The sequence below is a fragment of the Callithrix jacchus genome, chromosome 19 (assembly GCF_049354715.1).
Source record: "Callithrix jacchus isolate 240 chromosome 19, calJac240_pri, whole genome shotgun sequence".
NCBI classification, from domain to species: Eukaryota; Metazoa; Chordata; class Mammalia; order Primates; family Cebidae; genus Callithrix; species Callithrix jacchus.
In genome coordinates, this window is record NC_133520.1 from 16,913,239 (window position 1) to 16,936,892 (window position 23,654).

The 23,654-nt window shown below is 37.4% G+C and overlaps 1 protein-coding gene across 5 annotated transcripts in view; it reads right to left on the reverse strand.

Moving 5' to 3' along the window:
- The window catches only part of LPGAT1 (lysophosphatidylglycerol acyltransferase 1), a 94,124-nt gene that overhangs the window by 30,755 nt on the left and 39,715 nt on the right, over positions 1-23,654 (reverse strand). For all 5 annotated transcript variants that reach the window (XM_002760549.6, XM_078356617.1, XM_078356616.1 and 2 more), the window contains 4 exons: positions 18,324-18,442; positions 13,361-13,456; positions 9,934-10,207; positions 5,912-6,038 (listed from right to left, as the gene is read on the reverse strand). In XM_002760549.6, the coding sequence (XP_002760595.1) occupies positions 5,912-6,038; positions 9,934-10,207; positions 13,361-13,456; positions 18,324-18,442 (616 nt within the window). The remainder of the gene's footprint in view (positions 1-5,911; positions 6,039-9,933; positions 10,208-13,360; positions 13,457-18,323; positions 18,443-23,654) is intronic.

Below are 23,654 nucleotides of genomic sequence, written 5' to 3' on the forward strand. Positions count from 1 at the left end.
TTTAAAATATAACCCAATTAATGAAGAGTCTGAATTAAAACCACTCTTTCATTCCCTATGCCCCATGGTGTCCTGATGGCCAAGAACAATACATGAGAAGTCACTCTATGGTTGATAGAGACTATTCCTGGAAGCTGCTAAAGACATGGCCCACATCCTCTCTCACAAGCTTCTTGCAAAACCACAGTGCTATCCTGACACCAAGACACCTCTTTCATTTGTTCTCCATTTCTGAACACATGTCCTTCCTCTCCCCTAACATTGGTTAGATAATAATATCAGTTCCTGGGAAGAAAAGTATTCTTCTCACCTGTCTCAAGACTCCTAGGCCTTGTATGTATGTGTATATTCATAAATAATCAGGCATAATTTGTACTTTACTATCTTGGAGTATGATTATCATATGATTTAATCTGTACTAGTCTAACACATTGAATTTTCTTTATTACAAGTATTTTTCTGTATCAAATGACTATTCCTCATCTTCCATTATGGGGTTTTCATCTCTAAGTAAGGGGTCCTTAATTTCTTGAGGTCACATATAATTGTGAGAATAGAGTGAAAGCTATGAACTTTCTCTGTAGAAAAGTATAAACATTCTCAAAATTTTATATATTCAGTTAAAAAATTATCTGAGGTCAAGAGAGATCCAAGATGGCCGTCTAGCAGCAGCTCAGGGTTGCAGTTCCCAGGGAAGGCATAGGGAGTGAGTGGATGCCAGACTTCCAGACGAATTTTTGTTGCTTACAGACCAGGAGATTCCCAGCGGAGGAGCCCCACGGGTCGTCAGCACAACACTTTTGGCCAACGCAGCTGTTTTGCCGCTGTCCCGGGGCAGCGGTTTTCAGTGCAGAGTATGCGGGACTGGGTGCCCTTTTGGTTGGCATTTGGAGCTCCAAGAAAGCAGAGTCACCCATTCAGCTGATTGGGAGGGGGACTGAAGACGGGAGCCAGACCGGGAGATTCCCGGGCAGAAATGCGCCACAAATCGCTGCTTTTTCAGCCGGAGCAGTCGCGGCATGGGAAATTGCATAGATCCCAGCACCTTTTGGCAGGCGACTGGGGCACCTGGGAGAGAATCGACGGTTCAATTAGGAAAATTAAAAAAGGGGGCTCCGAGGTGGGGAGCCAGGTGATCGGGCTCGGCTGGTCCCACTACCACAAAAAAACAGCAATTGGAAACGCTGATGGTTGAGAGTTTCACAGCAAGCACAGCTGAACCCAGGAAGGTCCAGCTCTGTGGGGGAGGAGCATCTGCTGAAGGAAAACAAAGAAACAGAAATAACATCACCATCAACAATCTGGACGTCCACTCAGAGACCCAATCTGAAAGTCAGCAATTACAAGGAGGACAGGTGGATAAATCCACAAAGATGGGAAGAAACCAGTGCAAAAAGGAGGAAAACATCCCAAATCAGAATGTCTCTCCTCCTTCAGGGGATCGTAGCTCCTCATCAGCAAGGGAAGGATGCCTGATGGGGAATGAGTGTGATGAATTCTCAGAATCAGGCTTCAGAAGGTGGATAATAAGAAACTTCTGTGAGCTGAAAGAATATGTTTTAACCCAATGCAAAGAAACTAAGAACCTTGAAAAAAGGTTTGACAAAATGCTAACGAGAATAGACAATTTAGAGAGGAATATAAGTGAATTAATGGAGCTGAAAAACACAACACAAGAACTTCATGAAATATGCACAAGTTTTAACGTCAAATTGATCAAGCAGAAGAAAGGATATCAGAGGTCGAAGACCAACTCAATGAAATAAAACAAGAAGACAATATTAAAGAAAAAAGGATAAAAAGGAATGAGCAAAGTCTCCAAGAAATATGGGACTGTGTGAAAAGACCTAATCTGTGTTTGATAGGTGTACCTGAATGTGACGAAGAGAATTAATCCAAGCTGGAAAATACTCTTCAGGATATTATTCAGGAAAACTTTCCCAACCTAGCAAGGCATGACAATATTCAACTCCAGGTAATACAGAGAACACCACAAAGATATTTCTCAAGAAGAGCAACCCCAAGGCACATAATCGTCAGATTCACCAGGGTTGAAATGAAGGAGAAAATACTAAGGGCAGCCAGAGAGAAAGGTCAGGTTACCCACAAAGGGAAGCCTACCAGACTCACAGCAGATCTCTCAGCAGAAACCCTACAAGCCAGAAGAGAGTGGGGGCCAATATTCAACATCCTTAAAGAAAAGAACTTTCAACCCAGAATTTCATATCCAGCCAAACTAAGCTTCACAAGTAAAGGAAAAATAAAATCTTTTGTGAACAAGCAAGGACTTAGAGATTTCATCACCACCAAGCCTGCTCTACAAGAGCTTCTGAAAGAGGCACTACACACAGAAAGGAACAACCAGTATCAGCCTTTCCAAAAATACACCGAAAAGTAAAGCGCATCAACATAATGAAGAATTTACACCAACTAATGGACAAAACAGCCAGCTAGCATCAAATGGCAGTATTAACTCACATATATTATTATTAATCCTAAATTTAAATCCACTAAATCCCCCAATCAAAAGACACAGACAGGCAAATTGGATAAAAAGCCAAAACCCATCGGTATTCTGCATTCAGACCCATCTCAAATGCAAGGATACACAAAGACTCAAAACAAAGGGATGGAGGAAGATTTACCAACCAAATGGAGAGCAAAAATAAATAAATAAATATAAAGCAGGAGTTGCAGTTCTCACCTCTGATAAAACAGACTTTAAAGCAACAAAGATCAAAAGAGGCAAAGAAGGACATTACATAATGGTAAAAGGATCAATGCAACAAGAAAAGCTAATGATTCTAAAAATATACGCACCCAATACAGTAGCACCCAGATACATAAGACAAGTTTTTAATGACTTATAAAGAGACTTAGACTCCCACACAATAATAGTGGGAGACTTTAACATCACATTGTCAATATTAGACAGATCAACGAGACAGAAAATTAACAAGGATATCCAGGACTTGAACTCAGACCCAGAACAAGTAAACTTAATAAACATTTATAGAACGCTCCACCCCAAATACACAAAACATACATTCTTCTCAGTACCACATCACACCTACTCTAAAAGTGACTACATAATTGGAAGTAAATCACTCCTCAGTAATTGCATAGCATTTCACAGGTTTAAATGAAATATTGGTTGGCTGTTTGTTTGTTATTTTCCTCCCTTATTCCTTCCTGTCTCCATTGTTAAGCACAATTATTAGTATAAAAGAGGTTTTCAATACCCATTTTTAGACTGTATTCTAGCCTGGGCAATAAAGCAACACTCCTGTTCTCTCTCCCTCTTTCTTTCTCTCTTTCATTCTTTTTCTTTTTTCCTCTCTAAAAATAAAAATAAAATTATCTGAGGTCCATCCATGAGCCCCAGCATAAGAAGCTCGGTTTCAAGTGAATTTTTTTTTTTTTTGAGACAGAGTCTCATTCTGTCACCCACAATGGAGTACAATGGCACAGTCACGGCTCACTGCAACCTCCACCTCCCAGGTTCAAGCGATTCTCCTGCCTCAGCCTCCCAAATAGCTGGGACTATGGGTGTGTGCCACCACACCCCACTAATATTTGTATTTTTAATAGAGACGGAGTTTTACTATGTTGGCCAGGCTGGTCTCGAACTCCTGACCTTGTGATCCGCCTGCCTCGGACTCCCAAAGTGCTGGGATTATATGCGTGAGCCACTGCGCCCAGCCTCAAGTGAATTTAAGAGCCTGTTAAAGTAATCTTGCTATAAGTCGGCCATTTCTTCCATTTCTATGATCCTTTATGATTCATTTTTTTCCTGATTATCTATAAACTAAAATTTCCTCTAGTTACCAACTAAAAGAGAAAAGCAGGGTCACCTATACTAGACTGCCTATACAACAAAATGTTTTCTTCCTCATCTGTTCTTTTTTGGGTATCATTTGCTGGGAAGAGCTACATACATCCAGTGCACATATATCAAGTGCACATACAGTCATACATCTAACAGCCATATTCCTAGCTTGGGCATTTTGATTACAATTTAAAAACTTACTGAAGGTTTGCTATGTTTCACATATGTGGAAATAAAACTGTTCCTAGAGCAATTTCTTCCAGGGCCTAGCACATTGCCTTATACATAATAAGTCCTCAATAACTTAAGTAAAAGGGACAACCTGCGGAAAGGACTGAAAAAACAGACATGAAGATTACACTCTTACCTTACTCAATGTAAGCCACACACCAGAATCAACCGTAATTTTATAGTCATCCCTCACACATCAAAAACCCCAAGTATAACTATGTAATTTTAAATATCAGAATTTAAGTTTCATTCAAATTCTTCCAACTCTGTACTTATATTTATATTAATAAAACTGATGGTTTACACATATAAAAATATGCTACCTATATACTATCAATGGGTATATAATTTGAGTTGTTTTCCTCTAGAATTGAGGGATTTTGTGATCTTGCTTAGGACCAATTCCTCATCTTTGTAAGGTAGTTGCCATGGGTTGAGGTCTTTCACATGGAAACACAGTAAGGCTAAAAGGCCTATAAAGTGATCAAAACCAAACAGGCCTTATCAGCCTGTGCTTCATATAAATACCTATCTTATTTATATAAGCTCCTTAAAAAAACTACATTTAAAAAAAGCTAGCACAGATTTCAATAAATGTTTTTGCTACTATTTATGCAAATGACAGACATATTAAAATATTAAAAATTTGGGCCGAGGCAGGTGGATCATGAGGTCAAGAGATCGAGACCATCCTGGTCAACATGGTGAGACCCCGTCTCTACTAAAAATACAAAAATTAGCTGGGCATGGTGGCGCGTGCCTGTAATCCCAGCTACTCAGGAGGCTGAGGCAGGAGAATTGCCTGAGCCGAGGAGGTGGAGATTGCGGTGAGCCGAGATCGCGCCATTGCACTCCAGCCTGGGTAACAAGAGCGAAACTCCATCTCAAAAAAAAAATATATATTAAAAATTTAAAAGTGTAAGTCATAGCTAAATTACCAACTTAATCATTCAGAAAATCTTATGTGGATTAATGATTTAAAAACAAATTTAATTTCTGTTAGAGGTGTGTGAACCAGAGCAACTCTTATCTTGAATAGGAGCTGGGTAAAATGAGGCTGAGACCTACTAGGCTGCATTCCCAGACGGTTAAGGCATTCTAAGTCACAGGATAAGACAGGAGGCCAGCACAAAATACAGGTCATAAAGATCTTGCTAATACAGGTTGCAGTAAAGAAGCCACTAAAACCCACCAAAACCAAGATAACCACCAAGAGTGACCTTTGGTCGTCCTCATTGCTATGCTCCCACCAGCGCCATCACAGTTTACAAATACCCTGGCAATGTCAGGAAGTTACCCTATATGGTCTAAAAAGGGAAGGCATGAATCATTCACCCCTTATTTAGCATATCATTAAGAAATAACCATAAAAATGGGCAACCCCTGAGGGCTGCTCTGTCTATGGAGTGGCCATTCTTTTATTCCTTTACTTTCCTAATAAACTTGCTTCCACTTTATGGACTCGCCCTGATTCTTTCTTGCGCAAGATCCAAGAACTTCTCATGGGGTCTGGATCGGATCCCCTTTTCTGTAGCATCTCTATTAATACATACCTTCTTAACCAAGTGAATATATATTTATCCTTGATGTTTGCCCTTTAAGTTAACTTTTACTGAAAAGTGTCAGGCAACTAAATAATCATAGTGCCTTTAGAATACAATTTTTAGAGGTCTCTATCACTAAATGAAATAGCTACTTCAAATGATATTTTAATATTAAAAATGCATCATAAAAATGAACTTGAGTCAACTATTTCTACTGGGTGAGATTAAAAACTAAATATTAAAACATTCCCACTGTCCTAAGATAGTATTGTTTAATATATTCTGAGTACTAATATAGAATTCTTACCTGTAATGTACATGTGTGACTGTTGGTTTCCTGTATCCAAGGATCCACGTTTGAATATCTATAGGTTCAGCTTTGGGATAAGCTATCGTTGCATCTATTATCCACTGAAGGCCTTTTGAATTGCTGTCTGAGAACAAAGAAAAAAAGACTTAAAATTAAATCAACTTTTATATCATCTGCAGCAAATGACATAGTACTTGACCAGTGTAAGGCACGTTAATATACCTTTTGCTTTAAGAAAAATTCTAAGGTTGAACTTTGGTGCTGTTGTTCTATAATGCTCTTCAGAAAAAACTAAGCATTGCCTAATCTGTTATAAAGTGGATGAACCTCAAAACAAAGAACACTATTATCTACTGAACATGAACCATTCAAGTATCTGATACAATTATGCACTATGAAGGTCTAATTTATATTTAACACTCCTATAAAAAAACTGACCTATGGTCAGAAACTACACTCACATCATAAAAACAAAAACCAGACTTCAAAACAAAACAAAATCATTCACTAAATATAATATACTATAATATAATACAAACACCAAGATTTATGATACTAGGACAGACATTAATAAATATTGGAACATGGGCACAAAATTAAGCATTCTTTATGGATACACTTTGTCTGTTGCTGCTCTTATTTAAAACAAAGGAGTGCGGGTGCAGTGGCTTATGCCTGTAATCCCAGCACTTTGGGAGGCTGAGGTGGGCGGATTATCTGAGGTCAGGAATTCAAGACTGGCCCAGCTAACATGGTGAAACCCCATCTCTACTAAAAATACAAAGAATTAGCCAGATATGGTAGCACGTGCCTGTAGTCCCAGCTGTTCGCGAGGCTAAGGCAGGAAAATCGCTTGAACCCAGAAGGTGAAGGTTGCAGTGAGCCAAGATCACGCCACTGCACTCAGGTCTGGGCGACAGAGAGAGGCTCTGTCTCAAAAAATAATAAGTAAATGAATAAGTAAGTAAGTAAATAAAATAAAGTAAAATATCTCGCCCAATTTTAGCAAGAGTTATTTATACATAAAGCAATAAAGCTTCCTGTCCTTTGGAAGGTACAGCTGGTGACTACTGTTGTAAAGAGGGGATGGTAAGTTCGGCTAAGTTTGATCCTTTGCACACTGTTTTTATCCCAGCATGGGGTACAAAGGTGAGCGAGAACTGAGAAGGGAATCCTCACAGAGCATACTGATGGCCAGAGTTTAGAGTATAATAGTCCATTATTTATTTAATGTATGTAAGAGATCCCTAAAAAAAGAAAACTCATTTTCAAGTGTAAGTCCAAATGTGCATAAGGAATCAATGACATACTACTTTTGTATATCAAATAATTTAAAACCTGGCCTTAAATTCTGTAAAGATTTTAGAACAACATTGTAAAACAATGTAAAAAAATTAATTTTTAAATAACACATTGCTACATGAACAGGGTTTATGTAAAACAACACATTTTAACAAGCTACCAATGATATACCTGCTGAAATGTTTAGGAGTAAAGTATACTGTTGAAGCTTATTTTGAGATGCATTAAAAAAATGAAACAACCAAGATGGATTAATGGATGGACAGAAGGATGAAGATATTTTTAATATATTTGTTTGAAATATATATATATTTACTTTATATATATTTCAAACAAATATATTAAAATGTTAAGTATAGAATCTAGTTAGCTCACAGATATCCACTGTAAAATTCTTTCAACTCTTATGTATGTTTGAAAATTTTTATAATGAAATGATGAGAAAGAAACACCAAAATTCAGTTTAGTATCTGTTAAATCATGTGATAACAAAAATACTAATCCTTTTAAAGTTAATCAGACAGAACTTAATTTTGGTATGTATGTATGGATCACATATTAAAACAAACACAAAGGCATAGTTTGTGTATACATGGAATAAAATGCTAGTGAATATGGACACAAAAGAAAATAAAATGCAAAATACCAAAATATGGAAAAGAAAATAATAAAATATAGGTAAAACTAGTTTTTATATATACTTATGATTTTTTTCTAAACAGGAAGAATGAAAAATTTTAAGGTGGGATTAAAAAATAGATTACTTTGCTTTAGTTATAAACATAAACTAGTTCTCTCTACAAGAACAAACCATTTTTTTTTTCGTTTTTATGCAATCAGTATAACAATTGCCCCTATCTTTGAGATCTAGAAGACCACAAGGTATTGACTGGGTGAAACTATTTTAAAACAGAAGTCTTCATTAGTGCAACTAATCCTGTTTGGAAGGCATTTGCCTGCAAGCTTTGGCTTGGCTGCCATTGCCAGTGTGTCTACAGTAGTGAAGCTATTCTGAACTTTCCTTTTCTATTAAAAGATTCTTTCAATTTGTCTTTTTAATAGATGATGAAAGATTAAAAGAGCTGACTGCCAAGCAGCTGCTTGGGAAAAACAAATAAAAGGAAAACTCAGTTAAATCTCACAGGCATTATTTCTACGTCTGGTCCTTATTGCCATTTAAAAACACATTATTTCTGAAGGCCAATCATTTCAATTCTCATCTAAAGAATATAAAAAGAAACAGCAAAACACTACAAAGGAAACAGGCCTAATGAATGCCTTTCAGCTTTTTAATTTATAACCAAATTTTCACGGTAGTATCTTAAACTTGTTCAAAACAGTCTTCATGCCATGGACATAAATATCTTCTGCAAAACTTGTAATTTACCAGGCTATCTCCAAGGTAGTTGCATCTTTGACTATGATTTGCTTTTTCCTGGTAAGAAGGTAATACATACACATTATTTTTGAAAACAGAAAATTCAGAAAAGCATTAATAAATAGAGCAAAATAATCCATAATGTTACAACTCAGAAAAGTAATCACTGCTAACATTTTGGTGTCTTTCCTTTCACGTATTTCCTACTGCCTTGTTGTTTATATATTTGAATTCAAATTGTTTTCACCAGAGTTGTATGTTTCCCCACCCTATTAACATTAGAGCATAAGCATTTTTCCAAGCCAACATAAATACTCCATAAACATCATTTGTAACAGCTGTGTCATATTCCATTGTATGGATATTTGATAATTACTAATCCATTATTGCTTCTGGCTAATTCCAGTTTTTTGGCTATTATCTCTAATAAACTTCTTTGCCTGCATTTCAGATTATTTCCTTTTGATAAATACTATTTACAGTGTAATAACAGAGTCATTTATTAACACTTAATGCTCTTAATACTGTCAAATTGCATTAAATTAGTTCTCTGTATTTAAAACAAACAAGGCTGGACATGGTGGCTTACACCTGTACTCCCAGCACTGTGGGAGGCCGAGGCAGGAGTATCACTTCAGGTTAGGGGTTTGACACTAGTCTGGTCAACATAGCAAGATCCCATCTCTACAAAAAAACTAAAAAATTAGCTGGGCATGGTGGCATGTGCCTATAACCCCAGCTACTCAGGAGGTTGAGGTGGGAAGATCACTTGAGCCCAGGAATTCAAGGCTACAGGGAGCTATGATCGTACCACTGCACTCCAGCCTGGATAATATAGCAAGACTGCTTCCCAAGAAATCCCAGAAACAAACAAACAAACAAACAAACAAACAGAAAACCAAAAAGCTTTCTCAATTTAATAAATGAAAATATGTATTATTTGATAAATGAAAATATTAGTTTTTCAAACATGTCATTTCTATAGTTGTATCTTTTAACCTAGCAATTCCACTTCTAGGAATCTGTACTACAGAAATAGTTTCACCAATATGTAAAGATATTTATAAGAATGTTTACTACAGCCATGGGAATGGCTCCATACAAGTAGGACAGGAGAAAGACATCTTTGACTTTATGCATTTCTGTATTATTTGAGAAGATTATTATAAGCATGGACTACTTTTGTAAACAGAAACTTTTAAATTACAGTTCATCTTCTCCTTGAGTATTATTTTTATTTAACAAAAATTACAAATACAAAAAAACAATGATCATCTTCTGTAACTCCAGAAAATCCTTTAATTCCAACAAGGTAAAAAAATGCTAAAAACCATCATACCTAATTCTTTAGCATCTCCTCCTGCTGGACTTCCATTTTCCTGTTGTGCTACAAGTGCATTCAGAATAATTTTTGTTGCCCCAGACCTTGGCAGAGTAACATGTGTAAGAAATGGCAAGTTATTTTTCTTGGCAAATGCCTGACTTGTTTCTCGCCTCTTCCTGAGGAAGCCCCCTTCTGGAAACAAAACAATCCATTTTCGATCTCTGCTCCTGTAATTATTTTCTAAGTGCTTCTTGAGAAGCAGCAGCTGTTGGTCACGGTAAGATCTTCCCTAGAAAGTACACACACATATAATAAGTACAGGTACATCCAAAATTAAAATGCCATAAAATTAAACAGAAATTACAGCTTCTAAATTAAAATCCAATCATACAATAGAATAGTGACTCTGACCCCCTTTACTTCCCTTTTTGACCACAGTGGTAAAAATAAGTTATTAGCACTTATATAAATAAATCATTCTTTCTGAAGGAAAAGGAAATTGTTCTGATTGTCCTTGAAAGTTTAGTCATTCATCAATTCATTGACTGCTTATTGAGTGCCTGATATGTGCCATGCACTGTCCTAGGCACTAAACATAGAGGAGGAAATAAGAGAACTTCATGGAGCTTACACTCTAGTTTGGGAAGTTGGTATATGTGGGATGTAAATTCAACTAGTAATGTGTGTTAGGAAGAAAAGAGTAAACGGATAGAAAAGGTCAAGAGGGTCAGAGAAAGCTCCTATGAGGTGATATTTGAGCAGAGCTGATAACATGAAGGAATAAGTCATGTGAAGATGCAAGGCAGAATATTTCAGGTGACAAGAATGAAAAGGACAAAGCTCATTTGGTGGGAATGAGTTTGGCACGTTCAAAGAACAGCACCAAGGCTAGAGTGGCTGAAGTGTGATAAACAAGAAAGTCAGTGGTAAGAGATGAAACTGTAGAGCAAGGTGGAAACCAAATGAGAAGAGCCTTATGGCTCTTTTGGAAAAGACATTTTGGAAGAGACATCTTTGGGTAGTTTAACACAAGGAAGTTTTATAATCTTATTCATGTTTAAAAATCTGACCAACCTGGGCAAATGGTGAAACCCCTTCTGAGGTGAATTGATTATGATTAAAATAGTTAAAAAGTTCTCAAGATGATATGTAAAATATTTTTACTATTCTTAGAAAAGCTTGTCAAAATGGTCTAGTAGCAAAGTCTTAAGAGAATTTTTGTTTTAAACATTAATACTTTTTCCCTTTTTTCCCCTCATGTTATAGATTTGTATTACTAATCTATCAGGGGAAAAAATGTTGCTCTTTAGACATAAATTTGCAAACTTTCCAGATACTTTGAAATGTAATCTTTTTGTAAACAAAACTTCACATAGTAATCACAAGAAAATATTTTGGAGTACTTAATTTTTGACTTTTATCTAAAAGTCCACTGATAATTTAGTATAATTTAGCCTTTCTCTTTTTTTGAGACGGACTCTCGCAGTGTCGCCCAGGCTGGAGGGCAGTGACGCAATCTTCGCTCACTGCAATCTCCACCCCCCAGGTTCAAGTGATACTCCTGTCTCAGCTTCCCAAGTAGCTGGGACTACAGGTGTGTGCCACCATGCCCTGCTAATTTTTGTATTTTTAGTAGAGATGGGGTTTCACCATATTGGACAGACTGGTCTCGAACTCCTGGCCTCAAGTGATCTGCCCATCTCGGCCTCCCAATGTGCTGAGATTACAGGCATGAGCCACCATGCCCAGCCTCTCTTCTTGATGCCTGAGGATCATCATTAGAGTCAACTGTTACACTATACTATAAATTCAACTGTTTCCTAAGGGTGGAAATGAGGTAAGTTGCTCAACTAGCTTTTCCACTGGATCCCTGAGACTGCTAAGCTTTCTAATTGTTGATTCTGCTGCCTTTTCTGAAATATCAGGCTAGGATCTTTGTTAGGTTGTCCTGATCAGTTTATTTTGTCTTGACCTGCGTCCCATCCCCATTGCCACTTCTTGTGGTTCCAGGCTATGCTTATATTTGTTTCTCTGCTCAGAAGAATAAAGGGTGTTTCCAAAAAGAAACGATATAGTGTCCAGTACATAAAACTGTCTGGAGTCAAGTGTATGTGTTCTGTGACACCTATTTTCATTGAACTTAGAAGTTTTTCTGCTCACTTCCAGTTTATTTCTGAATTTGTGGTTCTTGGAAAAGGCTTAGATTCACCAGTTATTCATGAAGTAATCATTATGTGCGAAGCACCATACAATCCAGGTTGTTAAATATGTAAACACCAAATGAGTGTGGTATTATCATACACAAAAGCTCTTATATACCGTATTTCAGTTATCCATTTTGGTGAAAATAAAGCAGGTAATACTAGTAACAAATCAAGAAAATAATGTAGTGCTGATAAAAGACTATGATTCTTCTTTCTACACTAAGCTATTTCTAATGCTTGGGACTTCCCAATTCACTTTCCTCCATCAAATTCGTACCTATTCTTCAAAACTTGTGCCAAATATCATCTTCTTCCCTAAAGTTTTTCTGGATTCACGTAAATCTGATATACTTACTTTTCCCACTATGAACTCCCAAAACATCTATTATTATTATTACATTATTTATTTGTTAATTTATTTAATAATCTTCCTAGTAATTTAGATATCTTCTATATTATACAACAGTGCCTTGTAAATAAAAATAATAGTGATACAATAGTAGTAATCGAGATAAAAATGATGATGAAGGTAGCCGACGCTGTTTTGAGTGCTTTATAGGTATTACTTCACTTAATCCCCAAAACAACCGTTGGGGGGATACTACCTATTATTCAAATTTGGAAAATGAAGAAACTTGAGTGTTTAAATAATTTGCCCAATTCACATAGCTAAGAAACTGAATAGTGGGGAATGCTTACTCAACTAAATTATACCTTCTAAATGGGAGAAGAGATTGGAATATTTGCATTTTAAGCATTGTAACACTTATGCAAGCTTAAATTTAGATTGAAAAAAGTGGTTAGGGAACATTCAGAGAAAGAGCTCCCTGAGGCAGGCACAGTGGCTCACACTTGTAATCTGAGCACTTTGGGAGGCCATGGCAGGTGGATCACTTGAGGCCAGGAGTTTGAGACCAGCCTAGCCAACATGTTGAAACCCCATCTCTACTAAAAATACAAAAATTACCTGGGCATACTGGCATACCTATAGTCCCAGTTACTCCAGAGGCTGCAGCATGAGAATCACTTGAGCCCAGGAAGTGGAGGTTACAGTGAGTCAAGATGGTGCTACTGCACTCTAGCCTGGGCAACAGAGCGACACTCTGTCTCAAAAAGAGCTCCTGAGATCAGTTAGAACTAGCCCTACCTATTATAATTGATTTTGTTATACCTCTTTTTATAATAAAGAATCAAACCGACCAGGCTATCACTGTGGGGAAAAAATGCTGATTACTTACCTGTCTTATAAAGAAGTCTCCATGAACTAGAGAAACAATTCCAAAGTTTGTGTACTTAAAAATATGATCCATCAACCACATCATTTGAGCGACAACCTAAAATATTTAAAAGCAAGAAATAATATTGGATAGAAGAAACCTGACTATAGTCTAGCCAAGTCTCCAAGCTTTAAGTATAATCATCCAAGCATACTTTTAATTAATCAAAATATCTTAAATCTAACTCTATTTCTACAAATAAAGCAGAGTTACTAATAGAGTCTAGATGAAAAATTACAGGTCTTGATTCCAAGTCTTCAAATCCTAAGTCACAGGTACATAAATCACTGTATAAAAAATGAAACTGAATCAACTTCTTAAATTTGGACTTAATGATTTCAAATGTGTTCTGCCCTAAACAAAGTGTCTGGTAATTCTTACTTAACTTGTAAAATTATTTTGAAACAATACAGTAAAGTGGTTATCAAATAAGACTATACATATAATGAACATTCACTTGTGGCTTTTTAACATCTGAGTGTAGCTTCATAGCTAAAATATAAAAAGTTGGTGTCCGAAATAAGACATTTAAAAATTAAAATAATAGAATGATTTACATTTTCTATTATGAAGAATATTTGTTAGTTTATGCAAAGTCATGCTCTTTGCCAGGATAAAAATATTTGTAGTGCCTCAGTCCTTAAACCCAAAAATATTATTCACTGTTGATAAGATTTAATACCTATATCAAGAGCAGAAGACTTCACGCAAATTTAAAAATTAAAAGTACAGGCCGGGCACAGGGGCTCACACCTGTAATCCCAACACTTTGGGAGGCCAAGGCAGGTGAATCATTTGAGGTCAGGAGTTTGAGACCAACCTGGTAAACATGTGAAACCCCACGTCTACTAAAATGCAAAAATTAGCCAGGCATGGTGGGGCATGTCTATAATCTCAGCTACTCAGTAGGTTGAGGCAGGAGAATTGTTCTTTCCTGCTGAGGAAATAGCATTTCTTGTTATAAGCCTTAACTAAAGTGAAAGCTATAAACTCAATCAACAATGCAATGAGTTCTACTTTGGTTTCCCATGGGAACAATAGATGTAAACATCATCCCTAAGAACCAAATTATGTGAACTTGCACATACGGAGAAAACTAAAACACTGATATCCACGTGCTGCTTTTATAAAAGCACTGTAAAAGCCCACAGATGATATAACATTACAGCTTCTGCCTTAGTTTTCCAGCTACACAACTCCTACTCTATTAGCTTTACTATATTAAATCACTTTTTTAAAAAAATGAACATATGTGCCTAGTAAAGAAAGAACTGATTCCTCAAGCAACTAATACAGAGTAAGATAATCACCAGCATCCCATCTTGTTTTGCTTTGCAATGATGATTACAATACTTTGTTTAAATAAACTGAGATTTGGACTAATTAAAATTTGTTGAAAAGTGTCCCCCAAACAAACAAAAAGCAGTGGATTCAACCTATAAAGCATTTTAGCTTTAGACATATTATGAAGTGTAGTTGTAATTTACTGACTTCTGGGTTTTAAATGCCAAATAAGTAGCTTTTATATTTAACCTTTCATTCATGGTGGATTTATCTCTTCAGTTAGAAGGGTCACTTACACATAAATTCAGTAGATAGCCAAGCTATCTTCTGGATTTGTATGAATAGCTCTGTTCCAACTTATTTTAGGGGAAATGTTATAAGTCAATAAATGTTTATAAAACATTTAAAAAGTTCTTTTGACAGAAATAAAAATGCTTAGCTTTATCACGGGCCAAGACAATTCATAGACACTTATTTAAAAAGTACTAACACTTTCAGAAAATACAGTTAATCCTTTGTTTCATATTTTTCAAAAAAAGGATCAGTAAACATAAGCTGCCTAAATCAACTCTCAATGTTTGATAGGTCTGTCACTCAGAGCTTTTCCATTATTTCTAAGAGACAAAATCAATCTGTATCAATTATTCTTTATCTGGATGCACAGATTTTCTATAAACAGATGTTTTGTTCTATATCAAAACATCGTCTAGAGAGGTAAATAAATGACTGCACTCTTTTTGTCCTTTTGAAATTATAATAGGGTCAATGGTTTTCCATTGGGTGAGTATGGAAACTGCAAGATAATTTCGGTTGTCACAATGACTAAGGAGTGCTACTAGAATTCAGTATGTAGCAGTTGGGTACACAAAATATCTGGCAATGCCCAGGGACAGTTCTGAACAACAGTGTTTGTTGTCCTAATAAAATGCCAACAGCATTCCCACTGAGAAACTGATGGGGGCTTCAAGAAGTCTCTCAAATTCAAAAGCTATGTTACAATTACATTACTATAAAAGTAATATTTTTTAACTGGCCCACAACAGCCTTCCTTCTTTGAATGTATCCATAACATATAAAATAAATCAAGTAAACACTACTACTAGTAAATACAAATTAATATTGCTCTGTAATTATTACGCAGCAGGGAAAAATTATAATGTTTCCACTCCTATATTTCTCAGTTACTCCTTTATGAAAAAAATTACAAATCCTTCTAGATTTCAAATTATTCAGTATTACCAGAGCATTATTTAGAATGCTCAGTATTAACTAATCTGAAAATGGAAGATTATTTGGGACAGAAAAATGAACCTAGCAAACTAACTCAAATATTTTTATAAAGGCAAACAAACCAACCAAACTTTCTTTTGTCCACATGACTGGGGAATTTCAAATTACCTAATACTCTGGTTAATACAGTTATCATCCCTGCCAAACTGGTGTTAGAATACAGTTAGACCTATTTATACTGACCATTTTAATCATTCTTTTAGATTCAAAAAATGCTTAAGGACACTGTAGGCCCTAAGGATAATCACTATAAATGTAATGATCCCATCTGTAAGAATAGCAATGTTAACTAATTGAAGATTCTCTTTTATACAAAGCCAAATCAACTAGTTGTGCAAAATTTTAACATTATGAACTTAGGTGAGAGGCAATAAATCTCATTATAAGTGCAAATATATCTACACAGTGATACTTTTTTAACAATTCAAGATCCATAATATAAGAAAGGACTTAATTTATTCCACATTTCAGCAAGATTATGCCACTGCTTTTCAGATAGATAAGAAAAACAGATACTACAATAATCAAACATATTTTTCTTCAATCTCCTTTCATTTTCTGACCCTACCCTAACCTAGTCAATCAAAATCTCTAGTCAACCAAAACACACCAGAGCTTGTTCTCACTTAAATGTTTTCGTCAAGATTGTTTCATTAACAAAGAAGTCCTTGCTTTACCACTCTACCTAACTAAATTCTACTCGTCCTTAAAGGACAAGTTTATGTTCTCTCTCCTTCATAAAGTTTTCTGTGTTCATCAGCTACACAGTGAACTTATTCTCCACTGAAGCCATCTCACTTTGCAATTAAGGATTGTTTATGGCTCATGCCTGTAATCCCAGCACTATGAGAGGCCGAGGTGGGCAGATCACCTGAGGTCAGGAGTTTGAGGTAAGCAGCCTGAGTCAACATGGCAAAACCCCATCTCTACTAAAAATAAAAAAATTATCTGGGCATGGTACCTATGCCCCTCGTCCCAGCTGCTTGGGAGGCTGAGGCATGAGAATTGCTTGAACCAGGGAGGCAGAGGTTGCAGCAAGCCAAGATTGCACCACTGCACTCCAGCCTGGGCAACAGCGCAAGACTGTGTCAAAAAAAAAAAAAAGCATTGTTTGTGATACCCTTTTCCACCTGCCACTAAGGTACTGGCACCTTGATGAGAAGAATGGTATCTTACAGGATGGTGTTTATACATCTTATAGTCACTGATCATAACTATTAAGCCATTAATGAACTTCCATCGATTTGATTATTTATTATTAGGTCACACATTAACTCTATTAATTTATATACTTTTTATTTAGTTAGTTTTCTATGAACATAACCTCTTTAACTTCTAAGGTAACAATTCTCTTAAGGCTAAAAGCTGAATTTATTTTTTAAATCCACTTGGTTTATAAATATTTATTCCATCATAAGCATTCTCTCCACCTTTTGTTTTAGAGATGGGGTCTTGCTGTGTTGCCCAGGCTGGAGTGCAGTGGATCACAGGCATGATCCCATTACTGATCAGCACAGGAGTTTTGGCCTGCTTCATTTCCAGCCTGAGCTGGTTCACCCTCCTTGGGCAAGCTAGTTGTTCCCACATTTATGCTCAACTCAGTGCAGACACCCTATCACCATAGAGAACTAAAGCCCAAACTCCTGGGCTCAAGCGATCCTCCTGCCTTAGCCTCCCAAGTAGCTGAGACGACAAGTGGCACCACTTTGTAGGCCAAAGCTGCTTTTTGTGTTTGTAGTTTTCAAATTGGCAATTCACTTCTTCCCCTCCAGATAGCCCTCAACTTGAACTATATTAACCTGCTTTCATCCCAGTTACTATTTTTAAAAAGTCTTATTGAAACATAATTCACATTGTCCCAGTTTTTTTAAAAGTCTCTAAATCCCTCTTCTGGGTGACTTAGAATGATATATTTTTCCTTTTAATATTTTCTAAATTTTTAGTTAAAGTATACATATTAAAGTCTATGTCTATATTCCAAAGAATAGTAAGATATTTGAATAAATTCCTTTTTTTTTTTTTGAGACAGAGTCTTGCTCTGTTGCCAGGCTGGAATGCAGTGGCCTGATCTTGGCTCATTGCAACCTCCACTCCCCCAGGTTTAAGTAATTCTCCTGCCTCAGCCTCCCAAGTAGCTAGGACTACAGGTGCATGCCACCATGCCCAGCTAATTTTTGTACTTTTAGTAGAGACAGAGTTTCAACATGTTGGTCTCTATCTCTTGACCTTGTGATCTGCCTGCCTCAGCCTCCCAAAGTGCTGGGATTACAGGTGTGAGCCACCACAGCTGAATGAATTACTTTTTACCTTCCTTTCTGGATTTCTAACTATTGCCTTCAGGGTAGCTTACCAGTCCTTTGTCCTGGAGGCACATCATCAGTGTGCACACATCTCCTGTTGCCTGATGATTCACCAACATCACTGCTTCATCTTTTGAAACTGCTTTAATATCTTCTCCCCATTCCATCACTGTAAGAATAAAAAGTTTCAAAGGTGTCATTTTAAAGATTTTTATATTTTCAGAAACCTTTTATTAGAAAAAACTGATGTACATTAATGATGATACATATTAATGATGATATATCACCTAGCTAAAATGTCTGAAAGTTTAGAACTAAGTGTATTTCTTATACATTTAAATCAGAATGTTAATACAACTTTTATAGAGCCCCCAAATAGACATTAAAATATAAAATAGTCACACTTTTTTTTTTTTGAGATGGAGTCTAACTCTGTCACTCAGGCTGGAGTGTAGTGGTACAATCTTGGCTCACTGTAACCTCCACCTCCCAGGTTCAAGCAATTCTCCTGACTCAGCCTTCCAAATAGCTGGGATTACAGGTGCACACCACCACAACCAGCTAATTTTTGTATTTTTAGTAGAGAGACAGGGTTTCACCGTGTTGGCCAGGCTGGTCTTGAACTCCTGACCTCAAGTGATCCAACTGCCTCAGCCTTCCAATGTGCTAGGATTACAGGCATGAGCCACCATGCCCAGTCATGGTCCTACCTTTGATCTAGAAGTTCTATTTCCTAGAATTTATCCTATAGAAACTTTTGTTCAAATAAGCAAAGAGATATGTATAAAGAATGTTTATCACAACTTAAATGTTCACCAACAAGGGAATGGACTAGAAAATTACGATGTAATAGGAGAGTATAAATCCACTAAAAGAATAGAGGAAATCTCTATTCACTAACTCAAAAAAGACATATTATGAACTAAACAAAGCAAATCACAAAACAGTAAATATAGCATAATCCCATCTTTTTAAAGCAGGAATACAATTTATGTGTTGTTCAATGCACTGAAAAACGTCTAGAAAAAGAAATTTCAAACTGTTAATACTAATCATTGATGAGAGGTGGTTCCCAACCCTCCACATTCTACTTTAATAAGAAAATATTCAGACATTATAATACATACTTTCATTTCAAAATAAGAAAACTAATAAAAATGCCAATTTATTTGAAGTTATCAGATGAAAAGTCACTGCACCAAAACCTATATATATACTCTAAGGGAAACAGTGCTATTTCTATGCAGTTATGCTGAACTTCATTTATTTATTTTTAATTTTTTTTCAGACAGGATCTTGCTCTATTACCTTGGCTGGAGTGTAATGGTGCAATCATGGCTCACTGCAGCTTCAAGCTCCCTGGGCTCAGTGATCCTCCCACCTCAGCCTCCCAGCAGCCAGGACTATAGGTATGTGTCACTATGCCCAGCTAATTTTTTTTTTTTTTTTGAGACAAAATTTTGCTCTGGTTGCCCAGGCTAGAGTGCCATGGTACAATCTCAGCTCACTACAACCTCCACCTCCCGGGTTCAAGTGATTTTTCCTGCCTTACCCTCCCCAGTAGCTGGAATCACAGGTGTGCACCACTATACCCAACTAATTTTGTATTTTTAATAGAGATGGGGTTTCACCATGTTGCCCAGGCTAGTCTCAAACTCTTGATCTCAGGTGATCTGCCCTCTTTGGCTTCCCAAAATGCTGGGATTACAGATATGCCCACGGCACCCGGCCATAATTTTTGTTTTGTTTTGTTTTTTTTGTAGAGATGGGGTTTTGCCATGTTGCCCAAGCTGGTCTCAAACTCCTGGGCTCAAGCAATCCACCAGCCTCAGCCTCTCAAGGTATTGAGATTACAGGCATGAGCCACCACACTCGGCCACCTCATTTTATAGTAAATTTACTTCAAGCATCAGTTTTCAAACATCAGAATTCCACGAAGAAGCTTCTAGCATTTTTTGATATGACTTACCAAAGTCTGATTCTACATTAGTATTCTCTTTTACCTTGTCCTTATCTCACTCACTGCTACAAGGAAAGAAGTCAAAGCACCTCTATGTAAAAGCTCTGGATGAAATAGGGATGGGGAGAGCTATTTGGAAGTCAATTTTGCACTATATTTCAAAATTAATAAATTTAATTTTGCACAAATTTTTTACCTAGCAATTCTACTTCTAGAAATTTACCCTACAGATATACTCATTTATGTGCAAAATGACATGTACACAAGGGAACTTATCACAGCTTTGATTATAAAAGCAAAGATGAAAACAACTAGAAAGGGAGACTAGCTCAAATTCATAGAAACAGTAGAATGGTGGTTGCTGGGGGAGGGGGAAATTGTTGTTTAATGAGTACAGTGTTTCAGTTTTACAAGATGGAAAAGTTTTAGATGTTGGTTTCACAACAATGTGAATATACTTAACAAAACTGAACTGTACTCTTAAAAAATTAAGATGGTGAATTTTATGTTAGTGTATTTTTATCACAATTAAACATATTTTAAGGGACACCAGCTAAATAAATTATGATATATGTATGCAATGAAATATTATGTAAACATAGCACTTATGTACTAATATGGAATGATACACTTTAAGTAATAAAAGCAAAGTTTAGAATAGAAGAGAGATGCCACTAGTTGTGTTTTTAAAAAGGACAGAGAACATACTAACCAAATGAAAACTCCCCATATGCCCTTGTTGACAACCCTCCAATGGAGACACACAGACATACAAACACATACACACATATTTCATTAATTCATTCTTCATTCAATAAATCAGCATCAGGTACAGTTAGATGTTGTGGATATAAAATAAATAAGAACATTTCAAGTATTATTCTCAGGTGAACAGCAGTTAAAACTCAAGAAAACTCTAGCTGGGTTCTATAAATAGTGGGCTATTAAGAGGTAATGTGGAAAGTTTTCTGGCTCGCCATCTGTACTAATAGATGTTTCACAACCAAATAGTCCTCTAATGCAATCTGTGCTACATGAATGGAAAAAACTAGACACCTAGGCCCATGCAGTGGGAAAGCAGATATGTCAATATAACTGCAAATAAAAATAAATTTTTTACATAAAATGTATCTTACCTGTTTGCTTTATATAAATCAGATAAATCTAGTAAGTATGACTGGTTTAAATATGAAAATATGAATTGAATTTGGATCCCTCTGTAATGGGATCCAATGAATCTAGGAAGCAAAGGTTGCAGTGAGACAAGATTATGCCTCTGCACTCCAGCCTGAGCAACAGAGCGAGACGCTGTCTCAAAAAAAAAAGAAAAGAAAAAAAGGGAAGGTACCTGGATCAACTTGTCTTTTCTTTTTTTGAGTCAGGGTCTCACTATGTTGCCCAATCTGGTCTTAGACTCCTGGGCTCAAGCGATCCTCCTGTCTCAGCCTCCCAAAGTGCTGGGATGATAGGCATGAGCCACCATACTCAGTTTGGATCAACTTTTTACCAAGAAATTATCCTGAGGTAGGAATAAGGTCATGTTGAATTTTATAATAATCCTAATTTTATTCAACAACAAATATTTCTAATATATGTGGTATTCTTCTTTTAGAATATAATTTAAGGACCACTATTAGAAAGTTAAATGACTGGGAGGACTCAAGATGGTGCTGTGAGAACAACCCAGGATTGGAGCTTTCGTTGAATCCGCAAACGGTGAGTCGGAGCTGCATTTCCAGACTGATCTTTGTTGCCCACAGAACGGGGAAACTCCCAAGTATAAAAAAGACACGGGACGTCAGGCAGTAAGTCTGCCTGGCGAAGCCGGCAGCCGGGGCGGCGGCGGCCGGCCCTACCCAGCAATCCCCACAGGGCGCACTTGTCCGGGTGCCCTGTTGAACCGGCAACCTCAGACTTGAGAGGGCTGGACTTGAGACTGAACGACACTTGGACAGTAGGCCAGGGGATTGCAGGGACAGATCGTTTGGGACACCCAGTGGGACGAACAAAACCGCGATTTCAAACTATCCCGAGCAGACGGTCCGAGACGCTCTGTGGGGAAGGGGCGTCCACCACTACCGAGGCAACCCGCCCCAACTGAGATACACGCCCACTGCTGACGCAGCCAGCCGTTGCCGAGGCAACCTGTCCCTACTGAGATACACGCCCACTGCTGACGCAGCCTGCCATTGCTGAGGCAACACGCTACAACGAAGAGACTCCGCCGCAGGGCGTGGCGGAGACCACAGCAGAGCCTGCAGGAACAGGGCGAATCACACAACAGCAGGGCGGAGCCTCGGCAGCCAAACAGTGGCTAGTCTGCCTTCTAGCTGGGCAGGACACCTCATCGGACATCGAAAAATAAAGCCCGAACCCCCCAACACAGAGCATTTGAGAAAAAAAGGGTTTTTTTTAATGAGTTCTGTTGCAGCAGAATCAAACATAGCAGCCTAACAGCCCTGAATGAACAACAGAGCTCATAGCTCAGCAATTAAGCTCCAAAAAAGTACAGACTGTCTCCTCAAGCAGCTCCCTGACCCCTCTATATCCAAAAGACTGACATTTGGCAGGCATCATCCTGGGACAAAGATAGCAGAAAAAGAAACGGGTAGCATCCCACACTGTGCCACAGCTGCTAGAGGTGCACCCCAGACAAGCAGGGCCTGGAGTGGACCTCAGCAGTCGTACAGTGAAGGGGCTAGGCTGGTAGAAGGAAAACCAAGTAACAGAAATACTTCATCATCAACAATCTGGGTGTCCACTCAGAGACCCAATCGAAAAGTCAGCAACTACGCAGACGACAAGCGGATAAACCCACAAAGATGGGAAGAAACCAGCGAAAAAAGGAGGAAAACACCCGAAACCAGAACACCTCGCCTCCTAGAAAGGACCAAAACTCCTCACCAGCAAGGGAGCAAAGCTGGACGGAGAATGACTGTGACGAAATGACGGAATTAGACTTCAGAAGGTGGATAATGAGAAACTTTTGTGAGCTAAAAGAACATGTTCTAAATCAATGCAAAGAAACTAAGGAACTTAAAAAAAGATATGAGGAAATGATAACAAGAATGGATAACTTAGAGAGGAATATGAATGAATTAAAGGAGCTGAAAAACACAATACGAGAACTTCGCGAAGCATGCACAAGTTTCAATAGCCGAATTGACCAAGCAGAAGAAAGAATATCTGAAGTCAAAGACCAACTCAATGAAATAAAACGAGAAACCAAGATTAGAGAAAAAAGCGCAAAAAGGAATGAACAAAGTCTCCAAGAAATGTGGGACTATGTGAAAAGACCTAATCTACGTTTGATAGGTGTACCAGAAGGGGACGAAGAGAATGAATCCAAGCTGGAAAATACTCTTCAGGACATCATCCAGGAAAACTTCCCCCACCTAGCAAGACAGGCCAACACTCAAAT